Source organism: Spermophilus citellus (genome assembly GCF_964194105.1).
Source record: "Spermophilus citellus genome assembly, chromosome: 3".
Lineage (NCBI taxonomy): Eukaryota > Metazoa > Chordata > Mammalia > Rodentia > Sciuridae > Spermophilus > Spermophilus citellus.
The window spans coordinates 523340-541794 of record NC_138184.1 but is presented as its reverse complement, the minus strand read 5'-3'; the positions used below and the strand labels follow the sequence as shown (position 1 = coordinate 541794).

At 62.9% G+C, this 18455-nt stretch overlaps 1 protein-coding gene, 1 long non-coding RNA gene and 1 pseudogene across 3 annotated transcripts; 1 reads left to right on the top strand and 2 right to left on the bottom strand.

Annotated features, from left to right (window-relative positions):
- Window positions 1-533: 533 nt before the first annotated feature.
- On the bottom strand, window positions 534-2446 carry CFD (complement factor D). Its single transcript, XM_081287368.1, has 5 exons — window positions 2228-2446; window positions 1643-1799; window positions 1406-1550; window positions 942-1199; window positions 534-749 (listed from the first exon to the last, which is right to left on the bottom strand). The coding sequence occupies exons 1-5, from the start codon at window positions 2280-2282 to the stop codon at window positions 588-590; spliced, it is 777 nt and encodes a 258-aa protein (XP_081143494.1). The 5' UTR covers window positions 2283-2446; the 3' UTR covers window positions 534-587.
- A 28-nt stretch (window positions 2447-2474) lies between these two features.
- On the top strand, window positions 2475-3534 carry LOC308645327. Its single transcript, XR_014021181.1, has 3 exons — window positions 2475-2723; window positions 2958-3344; window positions 3420-3534. It is a non-coding gene; the product is annotated as an uncharacterized lncRNA (long non-coding RNA).
- Window positions 3535-5616: 2082 nt separating this feature from the next.
- Window positions 5617-7888, bottom strand: LOC308645332 (neutrophil elastase-like; annotated as a pseudogene). The gene is made up of 6 exons: window positions 7822-7888; window positions 7339-7495; window positions 7081-7216; window positions 6498-6659; window positions 5978-6041; window positions 5617-5856 (listed from the first exon to the last, which is right to left on the bottom strand). The product of its transcript is annotated as a neutrophil elastase-like (transcript).
- Window positions 7889-18455: the final 10567 nt, after the last annotated feature.

Genomic DNA, 18455 nt, shown 5'->3' with positions numbered 1-18455 from the left:
GAATGTTCCATGAGCTAAGACTGATGGCAGGATGGGACCAAGGTGCCAGGGAGTCTAGAGCTGGACAGGCTGGCCCTGTCTGTGTTGTGATTCAGGGCTGCGGCCGCAGGCCACTGGGCTGACGCTGGTCCTGGGAAAAGGGCCTGTAGCAGTGGCAGCATGTCGCGGGGTGCTCCCTTGCTGGGCCTCAGTTGGTTTGGCCTACTGAAGCCTCCTCCTGGAGTTTGTGTGACCCCTGAGCCTGTTTCCCGTTTGGGACACGCAGCAGGTCGTGAGGCAACAACTGTAGAGGTCTCTGAGTCACCGCCACATAACTACCCTGCACGTTTCCCTGGAAAGCGGAGGGCGGGCCGGATGGGAGCTGGTTGGAGAGGGGTACCCCACCACTCGGCTTCCCGGGAGGGGCGAGGGCGCCACCGTGTGGTCGATGCCGGAACAACACCCGACAGCTTCCGTGCAGAAAGAGCCTCCGGGATGGGGAGACGCCCCTGGGCGTCTCCCTGGGGGCAGGTGCTCAATAAAGATGCTGGACGTAGAAACGAACTTCTTTATTACCATCTCCTTGTGCCCCGCGCCGTAGGGCCCGTTCAGGCCTCCGCGCCCTCTGCCAGCACGCCGTCGATCCAGGCCGTGTAGCTCGCCACGCGCGTGTAGATGCCCGGCTTCTTGCGGTTGCCGCACACGCGCGCTCCCGAGGTGACCACACCCTCGACCACTCCGCGGCACACCAGCGGACCTCCCGAGTCGCCCTGCAGGGCGGGCGGAGCGTGAATGCCGTGGGCCCGCCCTCCCTCCGCTCTCCCCACCCGCCACCCACACTCCTGCCGCGTCTCTGCCGCTCCTCCCTCCCCGTACGCCCTTCAGTCCCGGGTCTCACTCGTCCGTCCCTCGACTCCCGTCCTGGACCCCACCTCTCTCCTAACCCGCCCCTTCCCGCGCACCCTGCAGCTGTCGCGGCGGTTGCTCTCCGCGCACATCATTCGCGGGGTGATGGCGCCGTCGTGGTACGTGCGCAGGTTGCAGGTGGCGCGGTCCAGCACCGGCAAGAGCACGTGCTGCAGGCGGTCAGGCCGGCGGCCAGCGTGGCTGACCACGCCCCAGCCGGCCACGTCGCAGAGTGTGCCGGGCGCCACGTCGCGGTCCTCGCGTTGCAGGGCCAGAGGCTGTACGGCCGGGCCGAGCGCCGCTTTCTCCGACAGCTGGAATGGGGCAGAGGTGGACGTCAGGGCCGCGCGAGGGCGCGAAGCGAGAGGCTGCGGCTAAGACGCGACGGGGGCGCGCAGCGGAGCGGGGTTTCGGCGCCACCGGAGAGAAGGTGACTAGAGTGGGGATGGGGAAGCGGGTCACAGCGGGGTGGGACACCGTCCCAGCGCAGCAACAGAGACCGTGGCTGGCCTGCGCCGACCTGCAGCAGGAGGAGGTCGTGGTCGATGGTGTCCGGCCTGCTGTCCGGGTGGGGCACCGCTCGGCGCACGTCGTACCGGCGCTTGGAGGGTTCGGGCTGTGATAGGGAGTGCGCGCCTAGGAGCACCTGCACCTTCCCTTCAGCCCTGGGGGCGCGGGACCAGGTCAGTGCCGCGGCCGCACCTCCCGGGACCCGCCCGCAAACCCGTCCCTGGGCCCGCGGGCGGTGGCTGCTCACGCGTCGTCCAGGCAGTGCGCAGCGCTCAGCACCCACTGCTCGGTGACCAAGACGCCGCCGCACAGGTGTTGGCCGTTCACTTGCACGGACGCCAGGTAGGGCCGCGCATGCGCCTCGGCTTCTCTGCCGCCCAGGATCCGACCGCGAGGCTGGGCCGCTGTGGGGGCGAGAAGACATGAGGACGGCGCCCCAGAGAGGCCCAGCCTCCGACGCCCGCACCCACGGACGCCTCAACTGAAATCTCATCTGCGGCATGTGGGGCCCCAGGAGCAGCAGAGAGTGCCCAAGGCAGAACCCTACGGAGTGAGGGGGTCTGGGGCAACTTCCAGCCCCACACCCTGGACCCGAGGGCTTGGAATTAAACCTGGAAAGGGAGCTGGCCAGCCCTATCCCCTGGTGGCTGGCCGGCCAGACGGCCGGCCGGCACTAAAGACTCGTTTTCGCTGCAGAATTTCAGCCTCACTGGTCTGAGGCGGCTCAGACCAGACCCAGTGCTTGGCTAGTCCTTGGCCCCAACTCCAGGGTTCTCCCCCAGGCCTGGTGGGTTCCCCATCGGCGGCTGGGCACATCCCCAGGTCCACTCACCACACACTGCAGCCCCCAGGAGGACCAGAGACGCCAGGCACCTAGAGCCTGGCATGATGACACCACGGTGGCCTGAACACTGACCCAGGCAGGGGCCTCTGGGCCCTTTTATGAGGGCGGAGGGGCGGAGCTGACCATCTGCCAGCTGGGCTTCGGCCAGCAGGGAAAGGGAAAGGGGAACTGCCCTCTGGAACCTCACCCTCCCCAGACCCAGAGCACACAGCCTTGCTGACTCTGCAGGGGGCTGGCCCCTCAGCCCCTGTCCCCTGAACCCCTGTCCCTTCAACCCCTGACCCGTGTCCTTCCAGCCCCAGATTTCACAATAGCACCCGGAGGCTGTGGTTTGTAAACAACCCACTTCATCTGTCCAACCCTCCCCTTTCTTCCTCTTTCAACTTGGAGAGGTCAGGTGTGGGGGGTGGAGGTCACCCAACAGTCCTGTCCCCATCCCTGTGGCCTTGGGGCCTAAAACCCCAACAAGTGGACTATTAGAAAGGTGGCACAGGGCTGGGGATGTGGCTCAAGCGGTAGCGTGCTCGCCTGGCGTGCGTGCGGCCCGGGTTCGATCCTCAGCACCACATACCAACAAAGATGTTGTGTCCGCCGAGAACTAAAAAATAAATATTAAAAAAATTCTTTCTTTCTCTCTCTCTCTCTCTCTCTCTCTCTCTCTCTCCTCTCTCACTCTCCTCTCTCACTCTCTCTTAAAAAAAAAAAAAAAAAAAGAAAGGTGGCACATACGAAGCAGATGAAAAGACCATTGGGTATGAGTGACAGAAAAACCAAGTCAAACTGGGCACAGCTTTCATTAAGAAGAGTAAATGGAAAATTCATGGTCTGCCTTCAGGTGTGACTTGATCCAGGTGCCTGACCAACATCAGGTGTCTGCTTCTGGCTTCTCTCTTTGATGTCTTTTCTCCTCACCAGACTCCCCTGTTGTGGTCCCAGGGTCCCCAGACTTGCTCCAGCAGCTCCCTGGGCCCTTCTAAATCATCAGGACAGCAAAAGTCTCAGAGCTGCCTCTGGTTGACTGAGCATGGAACACAAGCTCCATCCCCAGCTACTCTTGTGGGCATGTTCTGCTGAGCAGACCCTGTGCTGTGCCCTCTGGAGCAGGGTGGAGAGAGGACCCTGAGCCGTGTCCTCTGGGGCAGGGTGGAGAGAGGACCCTGAGCCGTGTCCTCTGGGGCAGGGTGGAGAGAGGACCCTGAGCTGTGTCCTCTGGGGCAGGGTGGAGAGAGGACCCTGAGCTGTGTCCTCTGGGGCAGGGTGGAGAGAAGGCCCTGAGCTGTGTCCTCTGGGGCAGGGTGGAGAGAGGACCCTGAGCTGTGTCCTCTGGGGCAGGGTGGAGAGAGGACCCTGAGCTGTGTCCTCTGGGGCAGGGTGGAGAGAGGACCCTGAGCTGTGTCCTCTGGGGCAGGGTGGAGAGAAGGCCCTGAGCTGTGCCCTCTGGGGCAGGGTGGAGAGAGGACCCTGAGCCGTGCCCTCTGGGGCAGGGTGGAGAGAGGACCCTGAGCCGTGCCCTCTGGGGCAGGGTGGAGAGAGGACCCTGAGCTGTGCCCTCTGGGGCAGGGTGGAGAGAGGACCCTGAGCCGTGCCCTCTGGGGCAGGGTGGAGAGGACCCTGAGCCGTGCCCTCTGGGGCAGGGTGGAGAGGGGACCCTGAGCCGTGCCCTCTGGGGCAGGGTGGAGAGGGGACCCTGAGCCGTGTCCTCTGTGGCAGGGTGGAGACGGGACCCTGAGCCGTGTCCTCTGGGGCAGGGTGGAGACGGGACCCTGAGCCGTGTCCTCTGGGGCAGGGTGGAGAGAGGACCCTGTGCTGTGCCCTCTGGAGCAGGGTGGAGAGAGGACCCTGAGCCGTGTCCTCTGGGGCAGGGTGGAGAGAAGGCCCTGAGCCGTGTCCTCTGGGGCAGGGTGGAGAGAGGACCCTGAGCCGTGTCCTCTGGGGCAGGGTGGAGAGAGGGCCCTGAGCCGTGTCCTCTGGGGCAGGGTGGAGACAGGACCCTGAGCTGTGTCCTCTGGGGCAGGGTGGAGAGACGGCCGAGCTGTGTCCTCTGGGGCAGGGTGGAGAGAGGACCCTGAGCTGTGTCCTCTGGGGCAGGGTGGAGAGAGGACCCTGAGCTGTGTCCTCTGGGGCAGGGTGGAGAGAGGACCCTGAGCTGTGTCCTCTGGGGCAGGGTGGAGAGAGGACCCTGAGCTGTGCCCTCTGGGGCAGGGTGGAGAGACGGCCCTGAGCTGTGTCCTCTGGGGCAGGGTGGAGAGAGGACCCTGAGCTGTGCCCTCTGGGGCAGGGTGGTGGTCAACCTCTGGGCAAAGACTGGGGTGTGGACACTGCCCCCGCCTGCTCTCTGGAGACAGGCTGTTGCAGCCATGGGGGTTTAGTGTGACCTGCCCACGCACTGGGAACTTCAACTGAGCCTGGGACAGCTGGGCCCAGGGGAAGGGGCAGGGTGAGGATCCCCACTGCCTGGCCAGGAATTCTTGCCAGGGAGGGGCGGGCCCTGAGTCCACAGGGGTGGCTGGGGGGATGCTTGTGGGGCACACACCAGCCCCAGGTCCATCCCCAGCACCAAGAAGAAAGGAAGGGAGCTGGGCTGGGGCCCAGTGGTAGAGCGCTTGCCTAGCATGTGTGAGGTGCTGGGTTCGAGTCTTAGCCCACACATGAATAAATAAAGTCCATTGACAAGTGATAAAGTGTTTGTTAATCTGTGGTGCTGGGGATTGAACCCAGGGCCTGGTGCATACAAGGCCAGCGCTCTACCCACTCAGCTGTATCCTTAGCCCCAAGAAAATGTTTTATAACAAAGAGGAAAGGTTCCCGACAGAGGGCACTGGGACCTGGGACAGAGGGAGGGGAGCTGTCCCCACCTTCTGGGCACTTCTCTCCTCTGCCGGCTGGATGGGGTGTCCTCCCTCCTGGACTGCCAGCAGGAGCCCAGCCCTGGCTGCCCGGGGCTCCTCTGCAGACTCCCCAGAGGGAGGTGCTCCGCTGCCCTGGGAATCCGGAAGCCAGCCAGGGTGGGAGCAGGGCCCAGCTCACTGCCCTGATGCCCCTGTCTGACACCACCCAGCCTCAGCACTAGCAATCAGGCTCAGAGGACCATGACCACCTGCCCCACGTTGCAGAGCAGGAGAGCACAGCCCGGCTCTGCCCCTGGTCTCTGCCCCTCCACCTGGCAGTGGCCTGGAGGCTGGAGAGCCCGCTGCCCTGCTGCTGCGACCCCTGCCTGAGCCTCCAACAGGTGGGTGCCTAGCGGGGACAGCGGAGCCCCCCCCCCCCCCACGGGTCCTGGCTGGGAAGCAGGTGTTTCCTGGAGGCCGTGCCACGCCCGCCTCCCCCAGCGCTTTCTCCCAGGCTGCAGGGCCAGACGCCTTCCACAGACAGGACTTTTATTTTGCCGGGTGAGGAAATGTGGTGGGGTGGCCCTCTTCGTAGGTCCTGCTCACAGGGTCCCCGGGGTGGGGAAGCGGGCCGTCCGTGGGGCTGTGGATAACAGAGTTGATCCAGTCTACGAATTTTGCCACTGGGGCAAAGGCGTCGGGGTAGAGCCCAGAGCCGCAGCCCCCCCGGATGAAGGAGTCGAGGCCCTGGACCAGCCCGTTGCAGACCAGGGGGCCGCCAGAGTCCCCCTGTGGAGAAGACTGAGGTCAGGAGGCTGGACCGAGGGCCTCTGGCCCTCCCACTGCCCTTCCTGGTGGGAAGTGGCCCAGGCAGTGTGGGGTGGTGGGCAGAGGAGCCCGGGGCACCTACGAAGCAGATGCTGGCGCGGCACAAGTGTGCACACGTTGACACGGCGGCGGCAGAGGGTCGTCACCTGCTGAGGGCCATTACCAAGTAGGAAATTTCCTTGCCAGCGTACCCCATGTTAATTTCGCTGTTGACATTGCATGTTAGGTGACCCTGCCCAAGGACGAGGGTGGATCCAGGATTAGGGTGTATCCTGCAGTTTGAGGAAGTATCCCAATCCTTGGGTTTAGGGCGTTCCCAGTTTAAGACCTTGGATTTTAGGGAAGTTCGATGTTGAGGATTATTGCTGCTGGAATTAGGGCGTTCCCGCTGCCTAAGCTCCTGTTGAACTCTCGTGAGATTCAGAGAGCATTTTGGGAAATAAGCCTCGTGGAGTAGGTGAATTGGGTGGCAGCAGAACGGGGATTGCCCCAGAACGTGTGTGGAGGCCGGTGTGAGTTCGGGAATAAAGAATTGCTGTTTGAATCTACAAAGCTGTGTGGTGGCTCGTGATTCTGTGCCCAGCCAAGACTGCGGCAGTCACCACCGTCACGTTGAGTTCCTGTAGGATGCTGGGTGTCCGTCGGTTCGTGCCCAGCCTGCCCCAGCCCATGGCCAGGCAGGGCGTCCCGTGGCCCACACCGCGATCCTGGGCCGGCAGCTGGGCCACCTGCACGTGGGCATCGATGGTGGCAAACCCACTGAGCTGCTGCAGGGACAGAACACCAGGTGTCAAGGAGGCCGGACAGAGGTCCCCACCTGGGGCTGCGCGGTGGCTCCACCACCCAGCAAGCCGCACCCTGCCCTCTGCTCGGCGCTCCCAGCTAGGAAGTGAGAGCACAGTAAACAGCAGGTGCTCAGTATGGCCAGCCGTGCACCATCGTGACAACTCCCCAGGGAGCAACCAGGGCTGGGTCCCTCTGCCACTGCCCCCGCTCCAGCAGACGGGCTGGAGACCCAGGCGCTGACTTGCTTGCTGAAGCTGCCCGGGGCCGGGCTCTTTACAGGGCAAGACTGGGCAGGGCCAGTGCCCTGCTGGGGCCAGGCCCATCACCCTGGGCCCTGGCCGGCCCGTGACTTGTCCGGCCTCGGAGCCTCGAGCCTCGGCACCTGTCCTGCTGGGTCACCTGGAGAATCACGATGTCGTTCAGCAGGCGCGTGGCATCAAAGCCGTTCTCAAATACCGGCTGGACAGAGAAGACCTGGGGCTCGCGCTGCCGCAGATCGTGGGCACCCAGCACCACCTGCACCGACCGGAAGTTCCTGCAGCCAGGGGGGGCAGCAGGCCGAGGGTGGGTGGCTGTGGGACCTCAGCCCTGCACGGGCACGGGAGGGCCTGGGGAGCCCAGCCTGGCCTCACTGCCCGTCCCGGGGTGGACACTCACAGTCCATTCACACAGTGCGCCGCAGACATGACGAAGTTCCTGGCGATGAGGGTGGTGCCACAGAAGTGGCCTCCCGTCTCTGCAGAGACACCATGAAGGGCCACGCGTGGGGCCCGGGCTGGCCGGCCACCCACGATCTCCGAGGCCAGCACTGGGCCTGGAGACACATGGGGTGGGAGCAGGAGTGGCTGGCCGTGAGTCCCTTCCACCTGGCCACTCTGCCCTGTGGACCCCACAGAAACCCACGGGGGAGATGAGGACCCTGAGGCACAGCGGGGGACTGTGAGGCCCAGGTGCAGTCAGGGTGTCTGTTCACCCCAGATTCACAAATCCTGGCTCTGGCACCAGGTGTGACTTCTCCACTGAGAACTTCTGTCTCCTTTTCTGGGGTTTCAGTCCCGACTTTTACCACCCCATGAGAAGGAGGAGACCCAGGTTTGGTGCCCAGTGAAAAGGTGGTAAAGGACATCCAGGGTCACTCACCGCCCAGCAGCAAGGCCAGAAGGACTGAAGTGAGGGCAGGGCTGTGGGCTCCGCAGCTGTGGGTCATGGTGGGCCAGGGCTGCCGGTCTCTGTCCCACCAGACCCCCTGCCCTCTTATAGGCCCACACAGGGAGGCCGTTGTGTTGCCCAACTTCCTGTCCTCGGCACCAGGGCTGAGGAGGGGGGGCTGGCCCAGACGGCCGTGGCTGGGCCAGGCTCAGGCCATGCCTGTCACCCTGCCACTTGGAAGCTGAGGCAGGAGGGTCACAAGCTCAAGGCCAGCCTGGGCAACTCAGTGAGACCCTCTCTCAAAACAGAAAACATGGTGCTGGGGTGCAGCTCGCGTGGAGCCCCTGGATTCGGCCCCGAACCCCACAATTTGTTGAATGTACGCACCATCCTTTTTATGTCGCAGGGCCATACTGTTCACAAAGGGGGTAGCTGTGTCCCTGGCCTGGAAGTCCGCCTGGCCCTGAGACCTGGTGGGCCCACGGCCCCGAGGCTTCCTGGTGAGGAGGGGCCCTGCGGAGGGACAGCAGCTGCGCTCTCCACCAGGCCTCCGGGCCGGCTCCGTCCGGTCCAGCCTTTCCTGGCCGCCTGGCTGGGCTGATGGGAGGACTCAGCTCCAGGAGGGCCTGGGCCCCACTTCCTCCCCGCTCCCCGGGGGGCCACAGCCAAGGCTGTTGCAAGACCAACGTCCCCTGGCTGGGCAGGTGTGGGCAGGGAGCCAACATGGCACCAGCGCCCGGGACACCCAGCCCACCCCCTGGGTGGGGCCCCTTATCTCTGGGAGCTGCTGTCCTGTCTCCCAGAGCCTGCACACAGCCGGCGCTCAATCACTGCCGCACACCGATTGGTCTTGCCCTCCCTTCAAGTCCCCACCCTGTTTCCTTGACATGACTGGAGAGCATGGGGAGCACCAACTGTATACACAACCCTGTATCTTGCTGGAGGCTGGGGTAAGCCCAGGGCCTCGTGCATGTGGAGGCCATGTCTGGGGAGTGCACTTATCGAGCACCATTTGTATACTATGTTCGCATCTGCTCTGGTGGATAGGTGTGTTGATGCTGGGCTCAGCCACCAAGATGGCTGCTCTGAGACCCGGTGTCCTCCTCTGTAAAGTGGCATCATAGTAACAGGTTCAGCTTTGTGGGACGTTACCAGTCCCCACCTTTCCCTGAGACTCTTGCCCTCTCCTCTGCCTCCTCCTCTCCTCCTCTCTTCCTCCCTCTCCCCCCCTGGCCAGATGGGCATCCACACTGAGCACACCCCAGCCCAGGGACCCCACCGTGAGCTGCCCCTTGTCATAGGAGGGTGGGGTCCCCACAACGTGGGGCTGCTGGCGGCTGCAGGTGGTGAGTTCAGGACAGAGGGGGAGACCGGGCTACGCTTAGAGAGTGACTGTCCCTGGCCAGCCCCCAGCCTCCTGTGCCAGCCTCCCGTTTCCTGTGTGTGCCTCGTTCCGAGTTCTACTGCCTTGGCAGGTCCCTAGCAATGGGCTAGACCCCAGCCACAACCCCCTCCCGGGTCTGGGCCGAACCTCACTTCCCCCAGAACACTCCTGAGTCACTGTTTACACGGGCACCCGCAGAACACGGTTTCTCCAGGCCACCCTCCTAGGGGCTCCTCCAGCGACCCTCGGCAGCCCTGTGCTGGGCACTAACAGTCCCTCTGAAGCTCCCACAGAAACCGCTGCAGTCCCCGGACACCCACCGCAGGCACCAGACCAGCACCGCTCTGCACGGACTTGGTCCTGTAAACAGTGGCCGCTCCTCTGCTGGGTGGTCAAGCCCCAACGGGGACAGGTCTGGTTCTCCCCACGCCTGGGTCGGCATGCGCCACCAGGGGGCGGCAGAGCGCGCCTCGGAGGCAGGCGCGACGGTGCGCGGCGCAGGCCGGCTCCCCTGCAGGGCTCCCCGCGAAGTCTGGGTTCCCCGCCACTTAGGCTCTCGGCGTTGACTTTGACTGCTTCCCCTGGGAGCTCACCCCTGTCCATCTCTCATGCTGCCGCCAGGGGAACCCCCGCTGCCTGCCCCTCTAATGAGAGGTAGAGTCCCCTGACCACTGCTGTGCAGGCCCAGGGGGTGACCCCCCCTGCTCCCCGCCCCGACCCTTCAGTTCCACTCCAGCCACTGCAAGACTCAGTTCTGGCACCGCAGGGCCTTGGTACTGGCTGTCCCTGCCTCAACCCATTTCCGGTTTCCATGCACAGCCTGACACTGGGCTCCCACACTGCCCTCCCCACGGGACCTTGCTGTCTGCTGGGGCTGGACCAGCACCCCAGGCCCCAGGGTGTCAGGTGGCCCCGTTTTCCAGATGAGGAAACAGACCCAGATACGAGAAGTGACTCTCCCAGAGCCACAGCCCACCTCCGGGGGTTAGGAGTGAGACCTGTGATCCGCTGGTCCCCATCCACCTGTCCTGAGTGTGGGCCTAGGGCCTTGGGCACCTGGTTCTGGACAGGTGTCCACTCTCCAGGAGGGAAGGACAGACAGGAGGCGGTGGGACTTTTAACTTTTATCGGTGTCACCGGAGCTGGGAGCCCAGTGGCCTGGTTCCCCAGAGCCCCATGGGGGCGGAAACCGGTGGGGAGCTGCCAGACTCTCTGTGGACCAGGGTTCTGAGGAGGGGCCTTTGGAAAGGCCTCAGCCCAGAGTCCTTCCTTAGGGCTGGCTGCCGGCCGTGACAGGAGGCCGCCCAGGGGCTGCAGGAGCCCCTTGGCTGGGCAGCACTGCACCGTATGGATCCAGTCCACGTACAGGGACACACGAGCGAAGAAGTCGAGTTACTGGCGGGTGGCCCTGGAGGACGCCTCGCAGACCAGGGGGCCACCTGAGTCTCCCTGGGAGGAAAGGGCCGGTCAGTCCCCGAGGCCAGTGGGAGGTGCCGAGGAGGAGGCTGTGTGGGGACAGGGCCTGGGGGCAGCGGCCTCCTGCTGGATACCTGGGCCGCTGGATTCCGGTGGAAGCCCTTCACGGCGGGCGGCACAGCGAGGGGGGCGTGGGAGCCGGCCACCCCTCCGCCGCCGCCGTCCGCCCAGGATGTAGGAAGCAGATGCCGCGCTGCAGCGGGGCGCCAGCCTGCACAGGAAGGTGACCTGGGTCAGCAGCTGGTCCTGCCGGGGAAGTGGCGCCACGGCTACCTCGGTGCCCAGGGAGGCGGGACAGTCCAGCTGGGGAGCTCAGGCCGAGTGAGGCCCTGGTACCCGGCCCCACCCACGCCGCAAGGGCCTCCATTCTTCACAGAGCACAGGTTGAGCGCCCGTTGTAGGCCTGCCCCTTTAAGTACCAGGGCTCTAGGGGTGACTGATTTCGACAGAATTGATTTCCATTTTGCTGAGGAGGTGGGGTATTGGGGAGCAGTACCCTGGCCCTGGACGAAGGCTGGGCAGAAGGCCCTGTGAGTCCTGCAGCCATGTGTGCAGGGGACTGAGGGGAGGAAGGCCGTCTCCCCACCAAAGCTCCACAGGGCCAGGCTGAGTACACAGTAGGTGCTCAATGAAAGCTCGCAGCCGGAGGCCGCCTGCCCACCTGGATGAGCAGCACGTTGTTGAGGTTCTCTTGGGCGTCGTACTTGTTCTGGAGGACTGGCTGATGCTGGACCTCTGCCCCGTGGGCTCCGGGCTCTGCAGGTCTGCGCCCGAGCACCACGCTCACCAGGTGTCGGGGGCTGGGGAGGTCAGCATGCCTTCTTTCGACGGGTGTCCACTGGTCCCCCCACACGCAGCCCCAGAACTCCAGGGGGCCGCCCCACGCTGCCAGTCTGAGGGCCGGGCGGCCTGAGATCAGAGGAGCAGGCCGCGGGTGGAGGCTACAACAAGGGCATGAGGGTGGGGAGGCCCTGCCTGTGCTGCAGCTCGGGAACTCACATGTCCTGCAGGCAGCGGGCAGCACAAGCTGGGGTGGATGAGTGTGCCTCCGCAGAAGTGGCTGCCCGGGTCCAGTTCAGCTGCAGAGACGCGGTGTGGGGCCGGGCCGGGCCTCCCGCCCTCCCACCATCTCTGTGGCCCAGGCTGTGCCTGGGGAGGTAGGGAGGCCAGTGTCAGGGCGGTGGCCCTGTCCCCCGGGGCCACCAGACCTTGTGCCGGCCTGTCCCCACTGGCAGGAGGGCGTGGAGAAAACCAGACACCCGGAGGGGAACAGCAGCACAGCAGGGCAGGACCCTGCGGGCAGACCCGGGGAGGCACAGGGATCTGGCCCTCACCCCACAGCAGCCCGGCCAGCAGTGTGGCAGGGAGGCAGGCCGAGTGTCCGATGGTGCGGCCACGTGGTCAGGCTCAGGTCCCCCTGCCAAGCTCCTCTTCTAGCCCGGCCTTGGCCGTGGGGTGGCTCCATGACAGGGTAGCTCCCTCTCCCTCCTCCCCCGCGGAGCCACAGGGGTCACAGCCACACTCCTGAGAGGACCCAGGGTCCTGGCTTCAGGCCTTGACCACCCTGGAGGTCAGGGAAGCCGGGGGTGCCCCCAGCCAGGCCAGGGAGCCAGGTGGGACATCCATCCTGCCACCTCCCCAAGGAGACACCTCACCCACGAGGTCCCTGTGGCCCAGCCAAGTGGATATGGCCGCATGTCTCCTGACAGGAAGGGGACAGGCGGGGACACAGAGCCATGGAGACCCCCGGAGGCCCCCATCCCTCCCTCTTCCTGCCCAGCCTGGGTCCAGGGGATTTTCCCCCAAGGCAGTGGCTCTGAATCAGGGGCAGCACTGCCCCCATGGACACTGGGTGGCATCTGGGGACACTGATGATGATCATAACTGAAGAACTGCTGACCATGGTGGATGGAGGCCGGGGACACTGCCTGGTACCCTGTAGTACCCAGGACACCCCCCACAAGGGAAAATCCTGTGTCCCCAGCGAGCGCCTGGCTGCAGGGAGAGGCTGAGGGGAAGAACAAAGCCCTGTCCATCAAGTGAGCCCCGAAACAGAGAGGGCACTCAGCACGGGAACAGCAGCAGCAAAATTCTTCTGACGTTCCTTTTCTTTTCTTTTTTGGCTGCTGGGGCACTTTACCCCTGAGCTACAGCCTCAACCCATTTCAGGTTTTTCAAAAATTATTATTTTGAGACCAGGTGTTGCTAAGTTGCACAGAGTCTTACTGAGTTGCTGAGGCTGGTTTTGAACTCTGAATCCTCCTGCCTCAGCCTCCCAAACTACTGGGATGACAGGTGTGCACCACCGCACCCAGCTCTAACATTTAATTTTTTAAGTATCTCAGGCTGACAGAAGTGCAAGGCACCTGTCATCCTGGCCACTTGGGAATGACCTGGCCACTGTGGCAGGGTGCAAGCCACAGGCCAGTCTCTGCCACTTAGCAAGGTCCTGCTCAGAATGAAAGTTCTGAGGAGCAGCTGGGTGGCAGAGCCCGGCTGGACTCAGTCCCCACACCACACAGAACAAAACACGACTGTAAAGTCAGAGTGGGGCAGCCCAGGTGTCCATCCACAGGGGAAGGGACAGATGTGGCCCAGGCCCCTGGAGTGTCCTCAGGGCAGGAGCGAGGTGACCCAGCTGCAGCGTGGAGGGTCCTGAAGACCTGGTGCTCCGTGTCAGCCAGACACACAGGGCACAGCGTGTGACCCAGTGACAGGAGGGTCCAGAACAGGGGAGTCCAGAGTTGGACCTGGACCTGTGGGTGCAGGGCTGCTCCGTGGGACAGAGGCTGCTCATGGGGATAGGCTTCCCTGTGGGGTGATGGAATGTTCTGGAATTAGATGGGAGTTGGCTGCACAGTTCTGCTGTGGATGTAGTTGAGCTGTTAAACGGGCGAGCTGCATGGTGCGTGGAACTTCTCCATCAAGCTGCTGAAGACAGAGAATGGCCCAAACAGATGGGCAGAGGTGGGTCAGGGCCCAGTTTTGCCTCCTCGGTCAGCTGTTTCCACAGGGGACACGTGGGGTCCCCGTGAGGTCACCAGTTGAGCCTGGGTGGTGCCTGGTGAGCAGCAGGTTCTGGGGCAGGATGGGACAGGGGTGGGTGCAGAGCGGGACCCTGGGCTGCAGGTGGGGGTGAGGGCACCCTCCACAAAGTGCTGGGCTTTCACGGGCAGGTTGAGGGCTGGGCCTTTGGGGCACAGGGAGATGAAGGCAAGAGGCCCCGGGCTTGGTGGTGGTGTCCGTCTCTCTGGAGCGACGGGAAGGCGCACCCTGCCCAGGCACAGTCGGATGCCCGTCCTGGACGGTGACCTGCTGTAGGACCCTGCAAAGTCACTTCACCTCTCTGGAGATTTGCTCCTGCCCCGTAGAAAAAGAACAAGTAACTCTTGCCACAAATGTTGACTGGGAGGGTCCAACAAGATCCAGAAGGCGGGGGATAGGAAGGGCAGCGGAACAGAATAGACCTTATGATCCATGTGTGGATACAGGTGACTCGATGACCAGTGTGATTCTGCCATCTGTACAGTTAGAAAAATGAGAAATTATACCCCAATGATTCAAATGTATGAACTGCCAAGATCACTGCCATGTCATGTGTAGATTAAAAAAAAAGAAAAGAAAGATCCCGAAGGCCCAGGGCTTCCTCAGGACGGCCCCGAGTTGGATCCCCCACCTCACAAAGCCAAACCCAGAACAGGTTGCCTCTTCCCATCCCACCAGCAAATCACCAAGACCAGCACACCCAGCCTCAGGGACGAGACGGGGGTGGGAAAGGCCCCGACGTTTGGGGCGAGGCAGCCCTCGGGGATTACAGGCAAGATCCCTGGGGGGGGGGGCCCACTACACTTCTGCCGATGGAGGCCCCGGGACGGAGGCCCCTGCCAGGCTGCCTCCTGGGAGAGGGGACCATGGCCAGCTGTGCCTGTCTTTCTTTTTATCTGTGTGCTTATCTGTCCACCTTTGCAGTGCTGGGGGGGACCCAGGGTGGTCTACCGTGGAGCCACCTCCCCAACAGGGTCTGGTTAAGGTCCCCAGACTGGCCTCCAACTCCCGATCCAGCCTCAGCCTCAAGGCCTTGGGAGGCAGATGTGCACCTCCATACTCCACTTTTATCCCTAGATGACCAAAAGGCTGGGGACAATCTCAGGGACAGACCCCTCCGTGCCCCAAGAGGAGCCCAAACTTGGACCTAGGCCTAATCTAAGCCTAACTTTAACCCTTAGGATGAAAACTAGCCCTGACCTTGGGGCTGGGGCTGGGGCTGAGCGGCAGAGCGCTGGCCCAGCCCGGGCGAGGCCCTGGTTCGATCCTCAGCACCACGTAAAAATGACCTTGACCGTCACCCGACCTAAGCCATGCCTACCCCTGACCCTGACCTGCCACCCCAGCCCAAAGCACAGCCCCACCAGGCTCTCACCCAGGTCCCCCAGATCCCCGGGGGCTGCGCAGGCTGGTTGGTGACTCGGGGGTCTCCCTGTCCCCCCTCAGTGAACAGCTGCAGACGCAGCTGGCTTTGGCCAGCAGGCACAGGGTGCCACAGGAGCCCTGTGTTGGTCCTGCGTGGGTCCCGCCAGCACCCGGGGACAGGCAGGGACAGCCCTTTTGAGCCCCCAAAGGCCGCTCCCTCCAACTCAGGGCCCCTCCTGCCCACCCTGGGAGACCCCCGGCCTCCCCCACCCTGCTGCTCCATGATGGGACAGGGTCCCACCTCTGCCCTGGCGCAGTCCTGCAGGGCTGGGTGGCCCTGGCCAATCACAGTCCTTCTCTGTCCCCCACCAGCCACCTCAGCCCCCTCAGCTGGATCTCAGCACAGATGGAGGACACTGGGGGGGTCAGGCATGGCCACCCTGTGGGCCACAGGGGGTGGGACTTACCAGGCAGCTCTGGTGACCGCGACCCCCACCAGGCTGCCAGGCCCCGTGGCAGAACATAGGAAGTTGCCCCATCTCCACCAAACTGCTCCGGGTCCCCGCTGCCCCGGCGGTTTCCTGCTGTGAAACAGACAGATCTGCAGGTGTGGGTGGGGACATGAGCCCAGGGCCCCCACGGCCAGCAGATAGGCAAAGGGTGAGGCGCTGACCCAGCACAGGGCCTGGGGTGCAGCCTGGCGCTGTGCCCTATTATTTTTAAACATTTTTCTTTTTGCTGTCAGTATTGGGGGTTGAACCCAGGGGTGCTCTACCACTGAACTAGCCAGCTCTTTTTGTTCTGAGACAGGGTCTCATTCAGTTACTCAGCCTGGCCTGGAACTCGGGTCCTCTGCCTTGGTGCGAAGTCACTGGGATTAGAGGGAGGGGGTGTCTCGCTGTTTACACAGTTTCGTGGGGATGCAATGCACACCTAAGCGCCCCCCAGCGTGCAGTGGCTTCACACTCACACAGCTGAGCGGGCATCAGTTTGGGGATAGTCTCATCATCCCCTAAAGAAGCCCTGTGCACATGAACAGTGAGCAGTCCTGTCGGCCCCTGCCCCGCCCCACACGTCCCTGTCTGCACCTGTCTTTGGACTCTGAGTCTGGATTTGTCGGCTGTTCCCAGCCGGTGAAGCAGCAGGCTGCGTGGCCTTTCCGTCTGGTCCTCAGAGCACCCTGTGGAGATGCTCCGTCCCTGCCTGAGCTGCCAGTGCCTGGTCTCAGAGGATCCCCCTGCCCTTCCAGTCTGCAGAGGTCCAAGGCACTCAGGACCGGGGCCAGCAATGTGGACCTGGAAATTGGAAGTCAGAAGTGAGTCTCCCGGGTTCAGCCTCTTGTAGTTCAAAAACAAAGACAAGCAACCAAATTAAAACAGGGCTGAAGACTCGAACAGACAGCTCTGGAGGGAAAGTACACAAATCGCCAGCAAACTCACAAAAACACAGTGACTTCCTTAGTCACGTGAAATGCAAATCAAGGCCCGGTGAGGTACCCTTCACACCCCTGGGACAAGTGTGAGGGAGTGCCGGGCAGGACCCCCCAAAAGGTGCCCTCCTCCACTGTGGGCAGGAACGGGACCCTGCTGGCGAGCAAGACAGCTGGCAACTTCCCAGAAGAAAGGCAGAGGCCGGGGCCGGCCACGCTGAGTCGCTGAGGCTGGCCTCAAACTTGCGATCCTCGTGCCTCAGGCTTGTGGGGAGCTGGGAATACAGGTGTGGCCACTGTGCCTCACTGCTGAGGTCAGAGTGGGAGGTGGGGGTGGCCGTGGCCCTCGGGGACACTGGTTCATGTCGGGCTGTGGGGCTGCCCAGAGTGGTTCACCCCCGGAGGGGGGGTCAGGTAGATTTTGGGGTCCTCTGTTCAGCCCTAGTATTGGGGTCCTGAGCTCAGTCAGGTCTCTGCTGAGCCTCCAGGTCCAGTCACCTAGCAGCATCCATGGCACAGCCCCCAGGCTGCCACCCTGACCCTGCTCTCCTGAGTGTCCTCCCCACCTGGCCCTCCTCTCTCCTGAACCCAACAGCAGTCCACCACATTCCTGGCCAAGCTCGGGCCTCGTCTCTCCCAGGGCTCCATTTCCTTCCTGCAGACCAACTTGGCCTGGAGCCCAGTGCTACCTGTGGACTTGGGCCCCAGGACCCTTCCTTCCCAGTTGGGTGACCTCTGGGTAGCCCCCGTTCTCTGCCTCAGTTTTCCTGTCTCTGCAGAGGGAACCTGAGTGGGACCTGTCTCAAAGGACTGCGCACGCACCAAGCAGGGCTGGTTTGAACTTGCAGGTGGCTCCCAGGGCCCAGACTGACTTCAGACCCTCGGCCAGCACTGTGTCCACTGTGGACGTCTGCCCCCTCTCCACCATCGGGGATCAACAGAGGAACGGCTCCCCACCCTGACCCTGGCCCTCCCAGGCCCCTGGGGGTCCTGCAAGCTGCCAGGAGGCCCAGGATGGGTCCCCTGTCTCCCCACCAGGGACCAGGGACAGTCGATTGCCACACCTCCCCTCCTCCTCCTGCCTCCCGAGGGCCGTTTGTGGCCACCTTTCAACACCAGGATTCCCAACCACCTTCCCGGCTCAGTGCCTAGACAGGCAGGGGACAGAGGGCCTAGCTGACAGATGTGCCTGACCCTCCCAGGCTGCCCACAGGTCTCAGTTCCCGCGGGTCACTTCTCTGTCATCCACACCAGGCAGCAGGTGGGTGTGCTTGCTAACACAGGGGCCCTGTGCCCACTTACAGCCAGGAAACCAAGACCCTAGGCCGACACCCAGCATGGGTCGCGCTCTCGCTGCTGCCAATCAGAAAGACTTGAGATGTGGCTCACAGGAGTGAGCTCACTGACTGGAGAAGAAGGGGAAAGGGGACTCGTCCAAGGGAGAGAAGGGTCCACTTGGACCAGTGAAGTTTCCAGGAAGTCCCGCTCAGGTCCACCTTGACATTTGACAGACAGTAGGGTGACATCAGACTTTCAAGTCCCCACTGCCATGGAAACTCTAGGTCACCTTGGCCCATGGAATTGGAATTTTTTTTTTTTTTTTTTTTGGTACCAGGGATTGAACCCAGGGATGCTTAACCACTGAGTCACACCCCAGCACCCCCCTTTTTGATTTTAATACAGGGTCTCACTAAGTCGCTTAAAGCCTTGGAAAGTTGCTGAAGCTCCCTTTGAACTTGCAACCCCCCTGCCTCAGCCTCCCAAATCACTGGGATTACAGGCCTGTGGCACCAGGCCCAACTTCTAACTGGATTCTTTAAAAACAAACAAAAAAACCCAGTTTTTTAATTTTTTTTTTTTAGTTTGACGTACCTTTATTTTATTTACTTACTTATATGCTGTGCTGAGGCAAGTACTCTACTGCTG